General features: G+C 37.7%; 1 protein-coding gene across 3 annotated transcripts in view; it reads left to right on the top strand.

Moving 5' to 3' along the window:
• Positions 1–20,596, top strand: part of LOC139961226 (plasma membrane calcium-transporting ATPase 1-like) — a 145,047-nt gene that overhangs the window by 97,865 nt on the left and 26,586 nt on the right. For 2 of the 3 annotated variants that reach the window (XM_071960290.1, XM_071960287.1), the window contains exons 6-9: positions 6,963–7,118; positions 14,039–14,203; positions 16,208–16,410; positions 18,874–19,116. In XM_071960290.1, the coding sequence (XP_071816391.1) occupies positions 6,963–7,118; positions 14,039–14,203; positions 16,208–16,410; positions 18,874–19,116 (767 nt within the window). The remainder of the gene's footprint in view (positions 1–6,962; positions 7,119–14,038; positions 14,204–16,207; positions 16,411–18,873; positions 19,117–20,596) is intronic. The other variant, XM_071960289.1, reaches the window with a different exon arrangement.

Raw genomic sequence — 20,596 nt, 5'->3', positions numbered from 1 at the left:
TGTAGATTCTGGGAGTGATTTGGTGGTTCACATTTTAGCTGTTGTAGCTCTGTCTGTGATGAAATGATGTTATTCTTGTTTTTTTTAAGAGTTACTGCAGCTTTTGTACTTTTCTTGTACTTTACGATAAAATGACCCATTTTGTCTAGCATTTTGCGATGCGGTCACGCGTAAATTATCTCCTGTTCATGGAATGTAATGTCCAGTTTCTTCCTGCAAGAATTAAATCTGCAGTTACAGTACACATTTTAGAGTGAGGGTTATTAGTTAGTAGCAGGCAGAGACCTGAATTGAAAAACTTTCACTATGTTGGTGAGATCAGGATCTCCTAAACATTACTTTTTCTCTTGCGTATCCTAATTTGCATATAAGAATCAGGGCTGATACTATAAAATCAAGTTTTTTTTTTATAATGCTAAGATTTTCTTAGTGTTGTATATTTTGCAACATGGAAATCATTGTATAACTGCAATAATGTCACATGATTGCTGTGACTTGCATCAGCCATTCAAGTCGCGATAGACATCATTTACAGTAAATTGTGGCCGTTGAAAAGCCCTGACATTCAGAATTTTAAAATTATCCACAATCCTTCTTTTCTTCCTCCCTGTTTTTTGCTCTTGATTATTCACACCATTTCTCTCGCTCACTTATTTCTAAACATTCCAGGCCGAGTTGAACTGCCCTGATTGTGCTTTTGGGTGAAAACATCCATATGTTTGATAACACAAGGGTCTGTCAATTGACGCAACCCCGACCATATTAGGTACCCTGGTTGATTCATGTTAGAGCTCTGCGCTCCCTGAAGCAATTTGCACCTGACGTTTGTTCTTCCTTTTTTTTCCTTTTTTTTTTTTTGTGCTTTCTCATATCTTGAAAGAATGACTAGTGGGAAGGGAAATTTAACTAGGTTTCAGTCCTGCTGTAAAATTGATATCTTCAGGATTTAAAATTTGTTCATCTGCAAAAATACTGATTTCTTAAATATATATATATACAAACACATATAAATATATACATATATATATACATAAACACTTGAAGAAAGTAAAGGTTTGATTGATAGTTGATTCTTGTCTATCAGTTGATTTACTTTTGAAAAATTCCTTATAATCTGGCTCCTCAAATGAAAGCACTCTTGCTTGAAATATGATAGGATCCAAATCGCCCGGGGAATGAGGGTAAGGGAGATCCAAACAGCCTGGGGAATGAGGGTAAAGGGGATCCAAACAGCCATGGGAATAAAGGTAAGGGGGCGGGTTTAACGAGGAAGGTAGCACAGGACTTGTAAGAAGTATGACTAAATTTGGCATTGATTTATGTATTAAGAAATGACCAATGTATTTAAGGTGTGTAAAACTGCTCAGGTTGAGTTTTTACCCCGCTTATATTCGTATTGTACAGAAGGTCTTAAATTAGGGACGAGTTAAATACACCGTCAAGAGCCAAGTTACATATAGTCCAGCTCCACCGGTTTCATAGACAACTTCTTCTAAGCATATCTTATAGATGGCCTGTATTACTTGAAGCAGAAATAAGAATTACATTAGGTGGTAAATAGAGAGTGCCATGTTATAAAACCGTATTTTCATTCCACTGTCTGTTTTAAATGTCCAATTGTCTGTTTTCCGCCTTGTTTTACATGAGCGGGCAACTAAATTGATTTGATTATGGTATTTGCTTGTGTCAATCGGAGACATTTATACCCCAGAGAGCTGTAACCTACTTAGTGGAAGATGGTGTAAATATAAATTACCCTGGGGTTGTCCTTCATGTTCCAGTTTCATCAGACGAGGAGATTTTGCGCATTTATTATATCTTACATGGCGGAAACTGACAAGGTTTCATCTCGACTGTAGGCAGCTCGTTCTCTTTCTTCATTCGGACTGGTTTAAAGAAAATTTGATTGAATCGCAGGAAAATGCTAGATATTGATTTTACGGAAAACTGTTCAGTATTTACACTCGGTTACTTTTTTAATTTTTTTTTATGAGATTACTGCCCTTTGATACATCACAACGGATGAGCATTTCCAATGTGATTTTTAAGCCTAAGTGTTGATGTTGTAACATGCACGGGTGGAATGCCATTTTGTTCCCAACTGCCGCAATTAAAAATGATTTTAGTGATAATTGTTTGTCAATTCTTGGTAGATTCGATATCTCTTCAAATAAATTTTGGGTGCATTGGAAATTGTGGAACGGTGATTAAATCTTGCTAGAGATTCTGTACATTCTGGAATATAGAGTTTGTGAAAGAAAGGTGTGCCCATTCAGTATATACGAACTATACAAAAGCACTTTGTTGTGTATAAGATGATACCTTGTGATAATTAACAAACTTTTGGATATGTGGTATTTAAAGCAAGTAATATTTACATACTTATTCTCATGAATGGTACCTGAAATATGCAACATGGATGATGGAACGAAGTTAGGCCTTTATCCATAGCCTTGCATCTAATTATCATATTTTCAAAATAGAAACTTAACAATGTTGACACTAAAAACAATGCCATCATTAGTTTGTGTTAATGACCTTGACTTTCTTTCAGATTAAGCAACAAAACCCATCTCCATCATCTCCATACACATAATATAAACATTGTTATTCAATATTAAAGACAAGAAAGAAACAATTACTATGCACATGTGACTTGATGATGTCATCACGAGACTTGATCAAGTGAGGAAAATTTATGAGTGTGATCAGCGGCAGTAGGGGAGGGGTCTAAGGGGAGGGGGTGTCCCCCTCCACTTTGGAAATATTTTCGTATTTTTGACTGCCTAGATGCAAAATGGTGCATTCTTTTTCAGTTTCTCTGAGTAATTTTATATTGAGAATTTCATCATATATATATATATATATTATTGAACTCAACAAGCATGAAATTCTCAACAAAGACTTTTCTTGAATCGATGAAAGTATTCACTTGCTAATATAATTGAACATTTATATCGGAAATTGAAGCGCACTTCTCAATCTCTAGTACCAACACCTCTCCCACCCGGCGTTTGCCACCACCACCATGGCAAACGCACTACTCTTGTAAGTGTAAGTACTCAAAGTTGCTTTGTGTTGTAGAGGTATGTAGCCTTCTTAGCATCTTTCAGGACGGTTTTTCGGAGATTGTTTGTGGATTGCGTGTGATAAAGTGCACATAGCGTGTGAGCGTGTGAAGGGCTGGAAATGCGTGTGTCACACCCCAAATGCGTGTGAGTTGGAATGTCTGTCAAGTTATTGTCTTATGTTTGAAGGAGCATTAAATATGTGATATATATCTTGCAAATAATAATAAACAGAATAAACAGAATTCATCAGCTCTTTAGTGAAGGTTGTTAATGACAGAACTTTATCTGTATCACATAGACCAGTGATTGATCATGGTTGGGTTTGAGTGCCTTTTTAGTTGCAAATCGCAAATCTTCTCATTTTTCATCGGTCTTTTCACTGTCTTTATTCTACTAATGTTCATCTCTGTTTGCACCATCCAGCAAAGTAACAAGTATTAATTGGTATAGTTCTGTGTCCTAATCCACTTCAACTTTTCCCCAGTCCTCCCTCCCCCTCCCTCCCCCTCTCCCCTCCATCTCTCCTTTCTTCCCTTCTCAGTCCCCTGAATCTATGTACAAGCCAATAACTAAAGTAGAGCTTTGCCTCTAATCTGAATCAGTCTGGGGCTATAGAAGCCAATCAATTGAATAAGACTTGTGTGCCAGTCAGCCATGTGACTGCAATTAATATTCATTTTAAGTTAACCTTGTGAGATGATTTGCCATTCCATTTCCTGTTGAGTGTAAAGAAACACCTTGTTTGACATTTGACATGTTTGTTTGTCATTATTGTTGACAAGTAGAGAGAATTGAGACTTGTTCAGTCCTATCGTTAAATAATGAAAAGCTAAAATGTAGAAAAACCTTTCCAGATTATTGTTGCATGACTCTCTGGAGTTGACTGTGCACAATCAATTATCCAGTTGATAAAATGCATGTTTTATGTTGAAAATCTGAACACAGGTGTATATATGCAAGTTGGAATTTAAGTATGTTGATGATGTTTTCCCTAATGACAAATTCATGTATAAAGAATATTAGGTTGGGATTTTGGGAGTTGAAGATGTATTTTGATGAAAATTGAGAGAAACCTATTGTTTATGATGAAGAGAATTAAGAATTACTTAATGGGTGAGTGGAGAAGTGTCTCATAGGATCAATTCTCTGTTTTTCCCCCTTTCTTTAATATTCTGCTTTCCTTGTGAGGAAATTATTTTAAATGATTTCTTTTCAATTTGAATTGAATGCCTCTCAGTCATTCATGATGTAAGAACTCTTGCCGTTATTCTCGTTGGATTCCAAATGCTACATGTGGATGAGACTGGGACCAGGGGGGTAGGGAAAGGAACGAAGGAAGGAAGGATGAGGAGGGGATGGTAATGTTTCCACTAGTCTGTGGATAACTTTGCATCGGCAAGAAAGTATTGAAGGGTATTGTGTCTGAAGGGAAATTAACATTGAGAGAGAGAGAGAGAGAAAGAAAGTGTGTGAATCCAGGGGGACATTGAAATTAACATTTGTGCGCTCCGTCAGAACAATAAGAGAAGTTTATGGCTGAACGTTTGTGTCTGAAATGTTTGTTTAAAGCAAGCATATATCTCTTGTGAATCAAGACTTCAGTAACACTTGTTTCAGGCATGAGCCTTTTCCGCAAATTCGCGGAATATCTGTGATTTCTTTTCTACCTCGGGACAAAAGCTATTATCCTAACACACTGTAGCATACACAAAATGGAGCCTATACCGCAAGTTCCGAGATTTTTTTTTACCCCAGGCTCATCCCTGTTGTTTAGTCTGAGGTGTAGATCTCTGACTCAGACCTTGGTACATCTAGATCGAAAATGAAACGAAGAAACTTTTGGTGTTTGAGCTGAAAGACGAATGTTTGGCTCTTTATGTAAATTCTGAAAAGGACTAGGACCAGATCGCGCGTCTGTCATTGCCTTTGTTCGTGGCTAGAGCCTCTAGGAGAGCTCAGGAAGTCTGACTGACTGACTGTATTGAAAATATCTCAAGGCACCAGACAATGTTTGCCTATGTTCCTTGGGAATTCCAATCGTGGACTGGCTGATTGAAAGAGATATACTTCTTGGTCTCCTCATGAAATGATTTCCATGTGTGGTTTTTTGATGCACTTTTTTCTGGTATTTATGATTATCAAACATGAAACATGGTAATACATACTTCTTTGATATTGTAAAATATAATTTTAAGAAGAAACCAATTTTAAGTCAATTTGGTCGTCACGACCTTGACATTTAATCGTATAAATTATCCAATATCTCCTTCGGCAGATCCCGTTTAGAGATAATGAAACTTTCTTTTAGGGGGGGAAAAATGTGATGGCCAAATAAGATTTGACAGAAGAGCTCTCTAGAAAGCCTTTGGGGATTAAATTATATGAGTCCTATCTGGGGTGTCTTCCCACGGTTTTATCCTTTTTTTCTTATAAGCTATCGTTGGTTAAACATTTCTAAACTATATCACCTCCGTCTTTCAAGTCTATAAAAGACGAAGCAAGACTACAGGTATTCGAGCATTTATCATTTAAAAGGTTGGCCTGTATCCATCACTCCATGTGGCATGTGTGAAGTCATTCATTCACTCTCGCGGTTAATATAACTTAGACTTTATCTCTCTCTCTCTCATCTTTCAAGTTAAAGTTCTCTCTAGCTTTCATCCATTTCAAAAATTAATGCAGCTGGGTGTATCCCAAAATGTAGCGTCTATAGCATATAGTCAAATAATAGCCCAAATTTCTTTGTACATTTTTGTGATGACAGAGACTACTATAACCGGCCCCATCCCTATACAATCCTAATTAACCAAGCCCCACAAGAATTGACAACCCCTTAAATGTGCATGTGCATTTTTAAGGGTTCTATTGCATAGCTATATATGCATTTTATAAAGAGGCAGCCAGATTAACTACATCTTTTATACTTCCCTCTCTTCTCCCCCCTCCCATCCCTTCCCCAGTGTGTTAGGCAAGTTTATGGAGAGGACATAACCTATTCTCCCACAGTGCACTTCTTTATAATCATTCACTCTATGAATGACAATAAATCTATCGTGGGATCGCTCACTTGTCGTGAATTTCCCCAAAGGCAGTCAAGAACTGCAGCTTAAACTGGAATATTGAATTTTATGCGGTAACATTGTCTTTCACACTTCGAGTATACTTTTACGATCTGTATGATGCTAAGTATACATATTATTGATAAATGCCAGTAGCAGCGCCAAGTCTTTCAGTAAATTGTGCTGTTCTAGCATCCATTGTATCAGCAGTGGGATTGAACATCCCAAGATTATAACTATCTTGCCATTATTGACATTTATTACCAAGTCTTTCAGTAAATTATGCTGTTCTAGCATCCATTGTATCAGCAGTGGGAGTGAACATCCCAAGATTATAACTATCTTGCCATTATTGACATTTATTACCAAGTCTTTTAGTAAATTGTGCTGTTCTAGCATCCATGGTACCAGTCGTGGGATTGAACATCCCAAGATTATAACTATCTTGTCATTATTGACATTCATTGCCAAGTCTTTCAGTAAGTTTTGCTGTTCTAGCATCCTTTGTATCAGCAGTGGGATAACAACTTCCAGGCTACAAATTTGTCGTTCTTTATAAATGTATGCAACTCTTAATGTCTTATTTCTTTCTAAAAAAATATGCTTGTGTCAGCAGTGGGATTATACTACTTAATTTGTTGCAACTGCCTTACAACTATACTTTGTTGCATTAATTTGACTTGCACAAAATTTCTTGTTCCATTCTTCTTTAACATCCCACTCCCTGTATCAGCAGTGGGATGATACTCTCCCTAAAGATAAACAACATTTCTCGTTTGTATTCTACATTCAGCAATATGAATTGGTCTCTCTTTTCATCTCCTCTCCGCAGGTACCCACGTCTTGGAAGGCAGTGGCAAGATGGTGGCGACAGCAGTTGGGTTAAATTCCCAGACCGGTCAGATCTTCTCGTTGCTTCTCGACATCAAGGGTCAAAAAGGTCAGAAGCTGGAGGTTGATGCTGAGGATGGGACAGTTAACTCTGAAGGTAGTGAAGCGGTGCTCCATCTAGCATCCAGTTGGTGTCGTGTCATTTGGGGTGCTTGAACTTGTGGCTTGCTCCTAATCCTCATCCTCTAACAATCTTCATTGTCTTCACCTGTCATCTATCGCTTTTACATCTAGTAACATTTTCACTTTTACATCAAGACCACCATACCAGAGCTTGTCCTGTGTAGATCAAATCATTGTTCAGTTCTTTGAAGAACTCCAAAATCCTCACAAGAAGACCTGTATTTAGGGGGGAAGGAAACAGACCAAATTTATCTCTCTTTCTCTTGGCATACTGATGAATCGTCCTCCTAGCTCACATATATATATTTTGTCACCATTTTATGTATGCCCTGCCATTTGTTATCATATAGTTTTTCTGTTGTGAGGGGGGGGGTTTGTCTTCTGTGAGGAGGTTTTTTTCCATTTCAGTGATATTCTTGTTTCAAATTCAGATTTCATAAAAATTCATAAAAGTGACAGGTCAAATTAGCAAACAAATCGGTGGAAATATATTTGGAAAAGCTACAAAATATATTTCGGCGTGGTTCTATCAGTTAACCACTCATCAGCAGATTAAAATGATGCGGGATTATATTTGTCTTCGCTATTCACGACGACAAGTAGTGTTTGCTAGATCTATGCCAAAAATAAAAATACAAGAACACACACATGCCAAAAAGAAAAATAAGAAAGAAAAGAACACACATACACAAAAAAAAACAAAAAAAAAACAGGATGACAGTTGAAGAAGAATGAAGTAAGTGCCTTGTACTGCTCTGACAGTCATAGGTTTGCAGAGTTTCTCTTGCTCGAAAGAGCGTCAAGCTTGACACGCCTTTCAGCATAACTTTTTCTTCCCTGTCCTATTTCTGGTTTCTCCTTTAACAAGATGACGCTTCTCTCGCTGTATCAATTTGCTAGTTTCAAAAACATAACCCTAGCTGGAGCACCGTTAACTTCTAAACAATCTTTGGTGGTACATGGTGCTCGGATGCACATGAAAGCATTAAAAAAAAAAGAAACATTGGGTGCAAAGACCTAGAAATATATTACATATCAAAGCCAAAAAAATATATATATATATCCATGTCAGGTGTTGGGCTTGGATTTGCATTTTGAAGATTTTTCTACAGATTTTGGCCGCATGACAAACGACACACCAATTTTCTGAACCTTTTTTGAAAATGACAGCATGGTGACTGTTGTTGCATCTCCCCGATTCCCTGACTTGCATTTAATTGTTGACCCATCAGCCTGCATGTTTCAAAGTGGAGAGAATGCTCAAAAAAATATATAAAAACCATTTTTCAAGGGACCAAAAAAATTGAACTCCAAAGTATTTAAATTTTCAACTTTTTGAACGATGTCCACTCCAAAGAAATGTAACTTGGAGAACAATAACTCCACCTGTAGAGGGGTGGGGGAGGGGGGGGGCCCGGGGTCTTTAAGATGTTGATCTGATATTCTTTCACATAAACCTTGCTGTGTTTTCATTGCACTTGTCTTGTTGTATTCATTTGTACCAAGTACCACAGATGTAGTTTGCATCATGTAGTTATCTGTCCCATTCTTTCAATTTTTTGTTTTGTTCTACAGTATCTATCTCAAACTTCATTTTGTTTCTGTTTGCATCATTTATAACCATGCTTGGTTCACCGAGAGCATTTCCTCCCTCCTGGTAAGCAACAGGTCACGTGCATCGGGGGATCGAAAAGAACGTCCGTATGGTTGCCAGACTTGAGCATGCTTCAAGTTGCCATACAATTTTCCAAAAACTGATATTTATGCAGTGAGGCACGTTTATGTCCTACTGTAGGTGGGATCGAGTTGCGCGAGTTTGAAAGAACAAAATTATCATCGGTAAACTGTCAGTGTTTGTTTAAGAGTCATGGAGATATGAGAAGTTAAGAGTCAGAGAAAAATGTTGAAATGTAAAATGTACTGTCTGTAAAATGTCTGTATACACTTATTATAACCTCTGGAACTTTAATGAATCATAAAAATCTGTTACAATTGCACTATTAGATCAGCAAATAACCTTTTTTTAATTTTTTTGTTTTATATATCTTACATCTGTTTATACCTTGAACCATCAGTTTAAGCTGGTATTTTCTATTTGTTAGCTTTACAGCATTTTTAGACAAGCTTCCATACATGCTTATAATGTTAACAACTGGCAAATTATGCATGTCCTAGGGCGGCTGTACAGTTGATTTCTCAGCATGCATGGATGGGTCGGGGAAAGGAAAGGAATTGGCCCGAGTGTTAAGTCAAGCGGGAGAGTTAATGACAGAGAAGTGGAGGTGATTTCTCTCAATCATCAGATTCAGTCTAGAGGTTTCCTATCTGTGGGATTAGTAGGATTAGTGGGATTAGTCTGAATGTGTAATGGCGTGAACGTTAAAATAGGTACGAGGAAGGTAGGAGTCACCCGACAGGTAGAGGAATATTGCCAGGGTGAGATCAGCAAACTTATTGCAAAAACGGCTTGTCAAGAAGTCGGTGGTTGTAAACTGCTGGCTCTGTTTGAAAAGCAATGTCTCCCAGCGTATAAATATAGAAGTACAAATGTAACTTTTAGTTTATTTGCTTTTAATGTGTCTCCAACGATGTTTCAATCCTCAAAAAGTTCTCTCTTTTTCAAAGCAAATTTTGGAAATTATCCTAGTACCAATGTTTTCATATCAGATGAATCATCTATGATCTAAAACCCTGATCTGAAGTGAATGCGATTGTCATGCAGTCATGCTGATCATATAAAATGCAAATCTTTTTACACTTTAGATTGCATTGAAGCAGGTATTGAGTTAAGTTTGAAGAATTTTTTCAATGTTATTCCTTACTAACATGAACCCATGATAAGGTAGTTCCTTAGATTGACCAGACTAGTTTAATGCATTTCAAATAGTCACATACAAGTCACAAATTTGGGAAGTATTTCCTAGTAGCTTGATGAATGTGATTAGTACTGTTATATGAAAACAAATCTGTCCCGGTTATGAAAACAAATCCGTCCCAGGATACGATAACAAAACCGTCTTGGCAATGAAGTGTTGAAAATTAGTTTAAATCTTTATCCACTCATTCGTTAGCCTTGACTTGGTGGGAAAAAAACCCCTCAAAGTTTGTCTTCCTTTGATCGTTTGCAATCAAATTTGGAATCAAAAGGGGTGGCAAAAGGCTGAGAATTCTAAAATAAATAACACAGAACTTTTGTATTAACAAAACATATCGACCCAACTTCAAGCTTCGTAGCTGGTTACCTTGTTGACCGAGATATCATATGAAAAATATAAAAAAAATATCTTTCACTTTATTCGGATGAGCGCATTGTGCAATAATTATTTATGACGTCATGCAGGGACATCTCAACTTTTTTATATCTCAGTGGAATATGAGCTAATGAGACGGGAGTTTGGACCAATGTGTGCCTCTTTAATTTTCCCTGTGATGCAAATGTTTGAACGTTTAGATTTTTGTTATCCCTTTTAGTGTCTGGTAGGTTTGGTTAACTTGTTCACCAGATGATGCTTTAACAATACAGACTGTGTTCTTAAATAACATGTGTAGTGGCTTTAATAGCTGTAGCGTGATAAATTTACATGGGTGGTGGGCTGCCTTTTTAAACTCTCTTTGTTATGAAAGCAAACATGATGGAAGCAATACAAATATTATCTATCTAGTTCCTTTGTAAATGTTGTAGATGTTATAGGTGGGTTGGGGGATGGAACGGGGGGGGGGGGGAGAGGGATATTTGTACTCTCTAGCAGTACATATGCTAGGGAAGATACAATCAAATGTACTTTCTGCAAATTAAAACTAGGATGTATTACAGGATGTGAAGGATAGTTACCGGAAAGTTACGATTAAATGGTGACAAAGGTGACAGTTTCTTATATCTGTCCAAGGATTCATCATTTTTTATTAACTGGTGTGGCTAGCTCTGAGGTACTGGAACACACCTACTGGAAAATGAGGTCATCTGAAGAAGGTGAAAAGAAAGTCGACCGACCTGTCAAAAAAAAAAGTGTCTCCACTTGTGCTTGACATTATTCAAAATATTGATTTACTAGGGGCCGAGGTTTATCGATAAAAAAAGGCTCTCGTAATTGGCGGAAACATGGTGCAAAATAAGCAATCTTTTAGTCAAGAAAACATATTTGAGCTCTATTCAATTGACCTTCGATCCTTCCAGTACCTGTCAGGTGGAGAGATAATATGGTTGTCAAGGCGTTAAGGGTGACCAATTGTTGTTAAATCTTCTTTTTACTTTATTATTTGCTCACTGTAATGCAATTGTTGATTTTATTTCCTTAAAATAGATGGATACATGTCTCTCACCTTCAAAATAATTTAAAGGTTCAAAAGCTTCAAATGAAATGTGTGGTCTTGTCAAACCGTGCATTATTTTCCTAGATATTCTCAATCCAGCTTTCGTTCAAAAATTTCTTCCGGGGGGGGGGGGGAAAAAAAATTATATTACTGTTATACTCTGCTGGAAGTCACAGTACAAAATCTAAAAAAAGGAAAGGTCAAGTTTTGTACATGTACTTTTTTTGGAAATATTTTCTTTATGAGTCATTGATACTTACAGATGAAATCTGAATAATCCTGTGAATTGTGTATAAGACTGACAGGTTACATGTACTTTAATGTAATAGTATACTAGGTCTGGAAAGAAAAGCTAATTGTCACAAAATGAAATTAGGACAGATTTCACATTTCAAGGTTAAATAATTCTTCTCCTTTTTATTTAAACGAAAAATTGGTGTCTCATGTGGAGATTTCATTAAAAATACTGTACATAATATGCATGTTTCTGTGTATGAATAAGAATGTATGTGCACATGTAATGTGTATACTGTAGATAGATATATGACTTAACATGTATGGCAAGCCATGTGGGACAAACCCGCGTATTGATTCAAATATATATGCGTATATATTATAAGCCAATCATAAGGCTTGAATATATCCGCGCATTTATTCGAATATAAACACGCATTAATTCAAAAACATATGAGGATTAATTCAATACACATGAGGATTAATTTGAATATATACATGTATTAATTCAAATATATACACGTATTATGTTATGCTGTTATCTAGATGAAGTATGTTTGGCCTGGGTGTACGTCAATGGAGACTAATTTTGCAATCTCTCATTTATGGCACTAGCGAGGCTATAATGTGGATGAAAGCTGTAAGACATGCTAGTTGTTGTCTGATTCAATACATGTATGTATTCGAATTAATACTAGTGTATATTCGTATTAATTCGAGGACATATTATGCGGTGTTTGTCCCAAATGGCTTGCCATAATCATGTGCACATAAAATGTATCCCATTGTTTATTCATGTACTTTTATATATGTGCACTGCTGTGTAGGTCTACTGCCCTCTGTAGACGATGATAGATATTCACATCGCTTCATCCCCGCTGCTCGTCATCATATGGATGAGGTTTATGCTCATGTTCCACATTTATCACATGACAGAGATATCATTTACTAATCTAATTTAACTGCAAGTAAAGGTAAAACTCCTCTCATGTGTAAATGTGTTTAGGGAATGCGTGTACCGTGTCAATGGTTTACGAGCCTGTTACAAAGCTCCCGGATTGGTGCAATCATTTGATCAAGATGTCGAGTTCGTCCGTAGTCTTCGTCAAAGGGAACTTATCGAACAGCTGTGTATTCGCTGGAGATTGATATAGCAGGCCGCCTTCGTTTCATTCCCCAGGTGTATCGTTTATTTTATAATACAATACTGTTTTACATTTTGTTTAGTGTGGACAGAGGCAGCTGTAGTTTGGTCGCATCTCTCCCTCCTCCTCTCTCTCTTTCTCGCTCTCTTACTCTCTCTGTGAAATGCCAAGGCTGAATTTAACTGTCTTACATATATCATTAGCATACATACACACACACCGTCCTTGCACTGATATCCCAGGGCTGAGGTAGTGTTCATATTTTGCTATGGTATCGAGTATGTGTACCAGTCCTGCAAGAGAGAATTGACATCTCTCTGGGACCTTGAAACGTTACAAACGTTGATTGAATTCTCTTCAGAATAAAACTCTCGTCCTGACAGCGCTCCGGTATCAATAAATATGCAACGACTCTCAAATTGGCCAATAACCGATACACGTGACTAATAGCGAGACTGGAAGTTTGTGCCTTAAGAGTTAACATGATTTAAAGTAGTTCTGGTATAGTAAAGCATATGAATTTTTACCACTGTGAGTTTCATAGTTATAAGTTATTTATATCGAAAGCGCTATTTGTGAATTCGCACTTCCCCGTGCATAGATCTGCGTTGTCACGGAGATAACGTTTGCCACCTTCATGTAAATCTGCATGGGTCTAAATCTGCATGTTTTTGTATCTGTATCTGAAGTACAGGCTATGTATAGTGCATGGTGTGTAATGTTGGTGTACCAGCTGGACAACTTAAAGTGATTCGCAGAAATGCTCCCTGCACTGTATCACCTTCTACTAGCTGCTATTAGTATTTGCTGGTGTTTCAATGCAATGCATATCTATACGCAGTATTTGTATATATCTAAAAAAGTGTTTGCTACTCTTGCGACTTTTGTGAGTTTATAATCGGGGGAAAACAAGCTGGAAATTTTGGGTAGTGTGGGGTGCAGGTAAGTTTGTAATACTTTTTGTCAGAAAAACCTGGTAAGATTAGTGAATGAAATTTCTTCCAACAACTGCTGCACGATTGGTTTAGTCAGACTTGGTTTCATGACTGTCTTTTCTTTTTGCCTCCTTCCGAAAGCAGTCTTTAGTTGATGTTTCATCAGCTAAGCTTTTTGACTAAACCAAAGGGGAATCACAGCAAATTTACGACTATCTTTAGTATTCTTTACTATGGTCTGTTTCCCCGATTATTTTGTCTGACTTTAGATGGAACGACTAAAACGACGCCAGTGGATGGTGAAGCGCCTGCGGCTAGTTTACCCAACAACCACCCAGTAGCCATGGAACACGAAAATCACACAGGATCTAGTGAAGGGAAATCGGTTCTTCAAGGAAAACTGACAAAGTTAGCCATTCAGATTGGTTATGCAGGTAGGTCATTAAATAATGGTCATTTCCAAGGCTGATGATCATGGTGGGTCACTCTCCTTAAAAAGGGCTGGACAATGACGTCTAACCTAAATAAACAAAGAAATGGGGGGGGGGTGTAAATGCTCCCAAGTCACATGGTTATTGGTCGGCAACAGCTCAGAGCAGCTCTAAGATTGTAAGGATCCTGCTTATTGAACAATTCTGACAACAGTTGGGCATTTATAATCATAACAGGAATTACAAATGTTTCTCTGTTATGATTTTAAGTATGACAGTATTGAGGTGACAAGTTTGCCAAAGGTTGTACTTTTTACTAACTTGTTTTCACATTTACCACCATTCGATATTTCCTTTCCCAGATGTGGTCAAATTTCAAAACAAAACTAGCCCATCTAGCATATAGCTAGCAAGTATGGAATATATATATATAGCTATGAATATGACAAACCCACCCTTCATGTTTTCTGATTTTATTATATAATCAACAAGCTCATATTAATATGAAACAGCTTCACCCGGAAAGAAACATCAAACTTACGTTCTGTGGGACATACGTAGCAAATTTATTCAATGCTGTATGTCACCATGTCTCTGGGAGGGGAATTGTTGAAGTTTCCCTATACCCTTCCTTGAAATAAACAAATAAATCAATTGTTCTTGAAAATGTAACAAAAAGATTAGCCTTTAGCAGAACCAGTTAACAGATACCACTGCTATCAAAGTAATGTGATGAGTAACAAAAGTATCATGTGCATTCAATATTCAAACACTCAGCAGTAGTTAAATGATGGCAGTTTTAGACTTGCTTAAGTCTTCAGTCTTTTACATATAAAGGTCAAGGCCTTAGTATTCCCAAAACTCAGTGAGAACATTTTTTTGTTTGAGCTTAAATATTCATTATAGTCAACTGTATCATATGAGTTAAGAAAAAAGTTTGTGACTAGTCTCGTTTCTAATGGCTTCTGTTGGACATTGTTCATCGAAGGCATCGCTGTCGTATAACTTCACAATGTCGGTTTTGGTTAACTTGGGTTAGATTCTCTGGTGATGACTGTTAGGTTACGTCCTTCATTCCGCTCAAACATGTCTCCTATACATACACAACTCCAATTTATATGTACCCTACAAAACTGGAAACAGTTCTTGCATTGAACTCCCATTCATGAACCAAAATGAGACAACGTTTGCAAAGAGGTTGCTATCAGCTGTTATCAAGATACGTTAAATGCTCACACAGGGGCCCAGAATATTTGAAGAGTCACCGTCGGTAGGAGTCGGGGAGTACTCGTAGCCGTCCAGCTGTGTTCGTTAATCGAGAGATGGACACGATTAGATATCTCTGTCATTCTGAAATGTCAGACCGGGGTATCTTGATGCCACACGCAGTCAATCTTTGCCTGTTATGTAATCTAAATCTCCACAGATTGATGTTGTGCTCTGGTTGTTGCAACAGTGGGACTCCTGCATTGACAAGCTGTGAAAGTACATTAAATTGAAATGAAGAGTGAAGGTTTGAAATTGCATTATAGGGCATTCGCCTACGTATGCAATGTCGACGTCAGTCCTGTGTCTGTGTTTTCGGTTTGGTTTCCTTTTAAAGAAATAAACAGCTAGTTGTAAAGTTTACCCAGATCAATATGTGTTCACTGAATATTTAAACAGCAAAAAGAAGAGGGTCAGTTAAGAACAAAAAATTGGAAATTTAAATCCAGTAGTGATGGTTGATTGTATGTTAGATGTGCCCTTGGAATCCTGGGTAGGTCTTGTGTGGTTCAAATTGTTCTCTTGTCATTTTGAAAAGTCTTATATCTTTTCTTTTAAAGTCGTAGACTGAATAAAAGTAAAAAAAAAAAAGGACTTTTCTCTAGCCACTTTAGATTTCTCCTCTTTAAGTTTGAATTGAATCACCTGCCGGTTCCTTCTCCCCCCCCCCCCTCTATCTATTTAAATAATATTTAAACTTGAACTAAACTATTTTTTTTTCATTTCTGCTTTCCTCCCCAGGTTGCACCGTGGCCGTCCTGACCTCCCTCACCCTCATCATACGCTTCTGTATCACAGAATATGCCATTAACAAGAAGACATTCGATATAACCGACTTGCAGAACTTTGTAGATTCCTTCATCATTGGTATCACGGTTCTAGTGGTAGCAGTACCAGAAGGGCTCCCTCTAGCTGTCACCCTTTCTCTGGCTTACTCTGTTAAGGTCAGTTCAGACTAATACCAGTACTTCATTGCTCATGGTAACTTCACAGACCCAAACAGTAGGTCTTTAGCCACAAGTAGGAAGGTAGTCCAATTCATGGCCTGGGTATTTAAATTGTGGCCTGCAAGGGTTGGGGGGGGGGGGACGGTGGGGTGTGCTCTAATGCACTAGCTCGGCTTATATATATTAATATTGTCTAGGTATAGGTGAATGCATTCCGTTTTTGTAAAGTAACTACATATTTTTTATTTTTTTATATTCATAAAAAAAAATCCAATATAGTTAAAAATAGAATTTGTTACAAATATTAGATAACTAAATAATAAACCGATGTTAAAAAAGAACGTGCAAAGAATAGATTCAACATTAATAGATAAATTGGATCAGTGTTTTGAAGACTCCATTCTGCTTGAAACATGCAGCATTGTAAATAAAAAACAATTTTTAGTGGTTTATAAAAAGGCACATTTTCAAACTAATGTTAAAATTGGAAATATGCCCCTAGGTTTCACTACGATTTGATACCCAGGGAAATTTACCGTATTCTTTAGCTTTCCAATTTGCGTGGTGGTTCCAAAGATGAGCCGGTTTTTCGGACCCTTACAGTGATAACAAACACATCATCTACGCAAAACAGTTAGCCAAGTTAACAAACAACAGTGCAGGCATTAATAGCAATCAGCTATGCATCATAGCTGTTATTTACCGAGGTAGATTCTTGAACCCATAGCTCTGCTGCTTCCAACCTACGTGACTGCCAGTGGAACGTTCTTCGAGAGTTTGTTGTTCTTCAATTAAATCGATGAGCCTCTAGGGGTATGCTACCTGGTCTCGGTTGGTACGAATGAAATCATTTGGGATGATATCGGTTTAACTACCAGTATTACTGGTACTACAGCCTGAAGTTGTAAACACTTTCTTTGATTTCAGGATGGAGGCGGGGAGGCCCGGGAAAGGGGGCACTCTACCTAGCCTAAAATAAATAAAATATGGGTACTGGCATTCATTTGGTGTCAGTGACAATGTAATGTGACTTTCAATTGGGTTTCCATTGATATAGGATTCTCAGTAATATTTCAGTGTGTTTAAAGTGTATAGTAGAAGAGGCTGTTGCAGCATGTGCTTTCATTCTGATCAAGCTATGGAATATTTACGTATAGCTCCCTCAATATAGCTAAAGAGGTAAATATGGGTTGAAACTAACCATGAAAGCATTACCCTAAGAGAACTGCTCCCATGGTAGAAACATCGGTGGCTCTGTCTAATGAGTCATGAACCAGTGAATCAAAACGGAATGAATCATCATCTCCTCAGCCTACTTCTCAAGTTCCATCCCTAAATTTATCGTTCCTCTTAAAGATGATTTTATAGTTGCATTAAGTAACATGTGATGTTTTCAGGTCACCATCACCATTGTGAAAATTCAACTGAAAGTGCTGCTTCTAGCATAAAATATATCCATTACATATATCCCATACACATTATGAGGTGCTATTTCAAAAGAATAATAATAATAATAAAGAAATAAACCAAGGAAAATAGAACGAAGGCTGCTGTGACAAAAGGTTCGTCAGGAATTTGTATCAAAGTAAATTAGCCAATGTTTACAGACAGCAAAAGCAGTAACTGAGTCACATTCAGTCTTACCATGGTTGTTAGCTCAGGTCTGAAATGTCTAGCCTTTCTGTTGGAAGCAGTACTCTGATTGTGGAAGAAAGTTATGATTTGTGTATGTCTGAATCAAGGCAAGACGATATTGAGCCTTTACGATGGTGGCATAGATTTCATTAAAAGTGTGAAGTTTTTTTGGTTATTGTCTGTTTGATCCAATGACATATCAAACCTGACCCAAATTATAAATTGCCACAGAGGATTTGTAGTTCACTTAGATGCATGGATGATCAGTAAACGATGATATATTACAATGCTCGGATGGACAGCTACCCTACTACTGTGCAGTTGGCTTCATTACAGATATATGGATACTGAAAACTAGCATTTGAACATTCAAGAGACAAATGCTTTCATCCATCCCAAAAGTTTGCCAAAAATTCCCAAAATTTGCTTTGCCAGTACACCAATCAGGAATGATTGAAATACATTTCTTGGGTGGTAAATATGAATTCATATGAGTTGGTCCTTTGTATTGATTTTACGATAGCTTGTAACACTGTTGCGTCATCCTTTTCTGTCATGATTCTCATTCATAGCTCGGTTATTAATGCTAGTATTATTAATCTATTAGGTCCAAATATACGTCGGTAAGATCTCAACAATGTTTCTGCACCGCAGTGGGTTTCCTTCACCTATTTTTTTCAGGATTTTTGGGCAAACTGAATGTGTGATGCCACAACAATTTTTTTTTACTGTTTCAAATTTTTGGTGTTGGATGCAATATCCTTCTTTCAATCTTTTGGTGGATAAGTTTTTAATTCAGTGCCCTGTTTTTTGTCTTTTTAACAGAAAATGTTAAAAGATAACAACTTAGTCCGACATCTTGATGCCTGTGAGACCATGGGTAACGCAACAGCTATCTGTTCAGACAAGACCGGAACCCTGACCACAAACCGTATGACGGTGGTGGAGATTATGCTGGGGAATGAGTACCACAAAGAGGTCCCCAACCCGGAATCCATCGACCATGAACTGTTGCAACTGATTACAGACGGTATCGCGATCAACAGCAGCTACTCCTCCAGACTACTGGTGAGTAATTTTACTGGTCTGTGGACAGTATCTTGGGCAGGCCTGATGAGAGGGGGGGTAGGGGTCAGGGGTTATGGCTCTGGGAACTGGGCCCAATTAACTGCCAATCGGAAAGATGGCGGTAGCCCAGGAAATAATGGGACAAAATATTGCATCCTTATAGTTTTTAACATACTTGTGGAAAGGTAAAGAGTGCAAACAGAGGGCCAGGTGAAGTAGACATCTCAGGGGTCCACCCAGGGTCTTGTGCCCTCTGATGGTAGGCGTAAAAGCTACTTTGTGCATTATGTCTGGTCAATTCTGTATACTGTTCGTTGCTTAAGTCCTGCAATAGTACAGTACATTAGACTGAACTACATAACAGAGAAATTTTAAGCAGTGCTTGACAACGAGATGAAAAGTGAAATTTCCTTATTTGCCTTTGCTCATGTGGTTTAATACTAGTTCAGATGAGAAAGTGTTTGGACAACAAAATTTGTTATAAATGAATCGGAAATTTTATTTACTGGCTGATTCACATTCATTATGTGTGATCAATTGGAGTGTTGGTTTGAGTAACACTTTGTTAAATTTGATGAAATGGTCGGTAATTTATGACCAACCTCAAAAGTTTAGTCTTTTACAGTTTTTGATAAATATGTTCAAACCACAGGGTGTGTTGGTGAACTAATTTGCATAGCTGGCTTCAACTTCCCTGAAGTACCAAAGATTGGGGAAGGATCAAAAAAATTCATAATCCTCATTTGATAGTAGGCAGACTTCTGGTTATTAAAAATGCTAAATTATGCCGATAGAGTGGGGACAAGTTAGTCTGTTCTACAGTGGAATTTGTAATTGAAGTAACATCTAGTTTGTAACATCTTGAGCCGGCCATTCACACATTGTTCTGTCTGACACAATGCCAATGTCCCGCCTTCCTCTTCCTTTCTCCTCCTCTCCCTCCTCCTTTCTCCTTTTCCTTTCTTCTCCTCTCCTTTTTTCTTCTCCTGCTTCTTCCTTCTTCTCCTTCTTCTCCTCCTTCTCCTCCTTCTCCTCCTTCTCCTCCTTCTCCTCCTTCTCCTCCTTCTCCTCCTTCTCCTCCTTCTCCTCCTTCTCCTCCTTCTCCTCCTTCTCCTCCTCCTCCTTCTCCTCCTTCTCCTCCTTCTCCTCCTCCTCCTCCTCCTCCTCCTCCTCCTCCTCCTCCTCCTCCTCCTCCTCCTCCTCCTCCTCCTCCTCCTCCTCCTCCTCAGAGTAAACATTTCAGACATATCTCTTTTCTTCTAATATCTTATTATCCAGCTGCTAGAGGTCAGATTTTGCTAGTAGAGTGTTATATAATTTCCCCAAGAAATCAATTTGGTTCAAATTAAAGCAATTTTAATGCACCTACTGTAATTTGACTCATCTCTGGTTTAGTGGTTAAAAGCATCATCATGTTATTCTCTTTAGACGATTGGCATGTTCAGATGACATGTAATATTTAATGACTTTAACATAGCGA

This window comes from Apostichopus japonicus, chromosome 20, assembly GCF_037975245.1.
Source record: "Apostichopus japonicus isolate 1M-3 chromosome 20, ASM3797524v1, whole genome shotgun sequence".
NCBI lineage: Eukaryota > Metazoa > Echinodermata > Holothuroidea > Aspidochirotida > Stichopodidae > Apostichopus > Apostichopus japonicus.
Note: the sequence above shows the minus strand (reverse complement) of the source record. Positions and strands in the feature narration are given on the sequence as shown.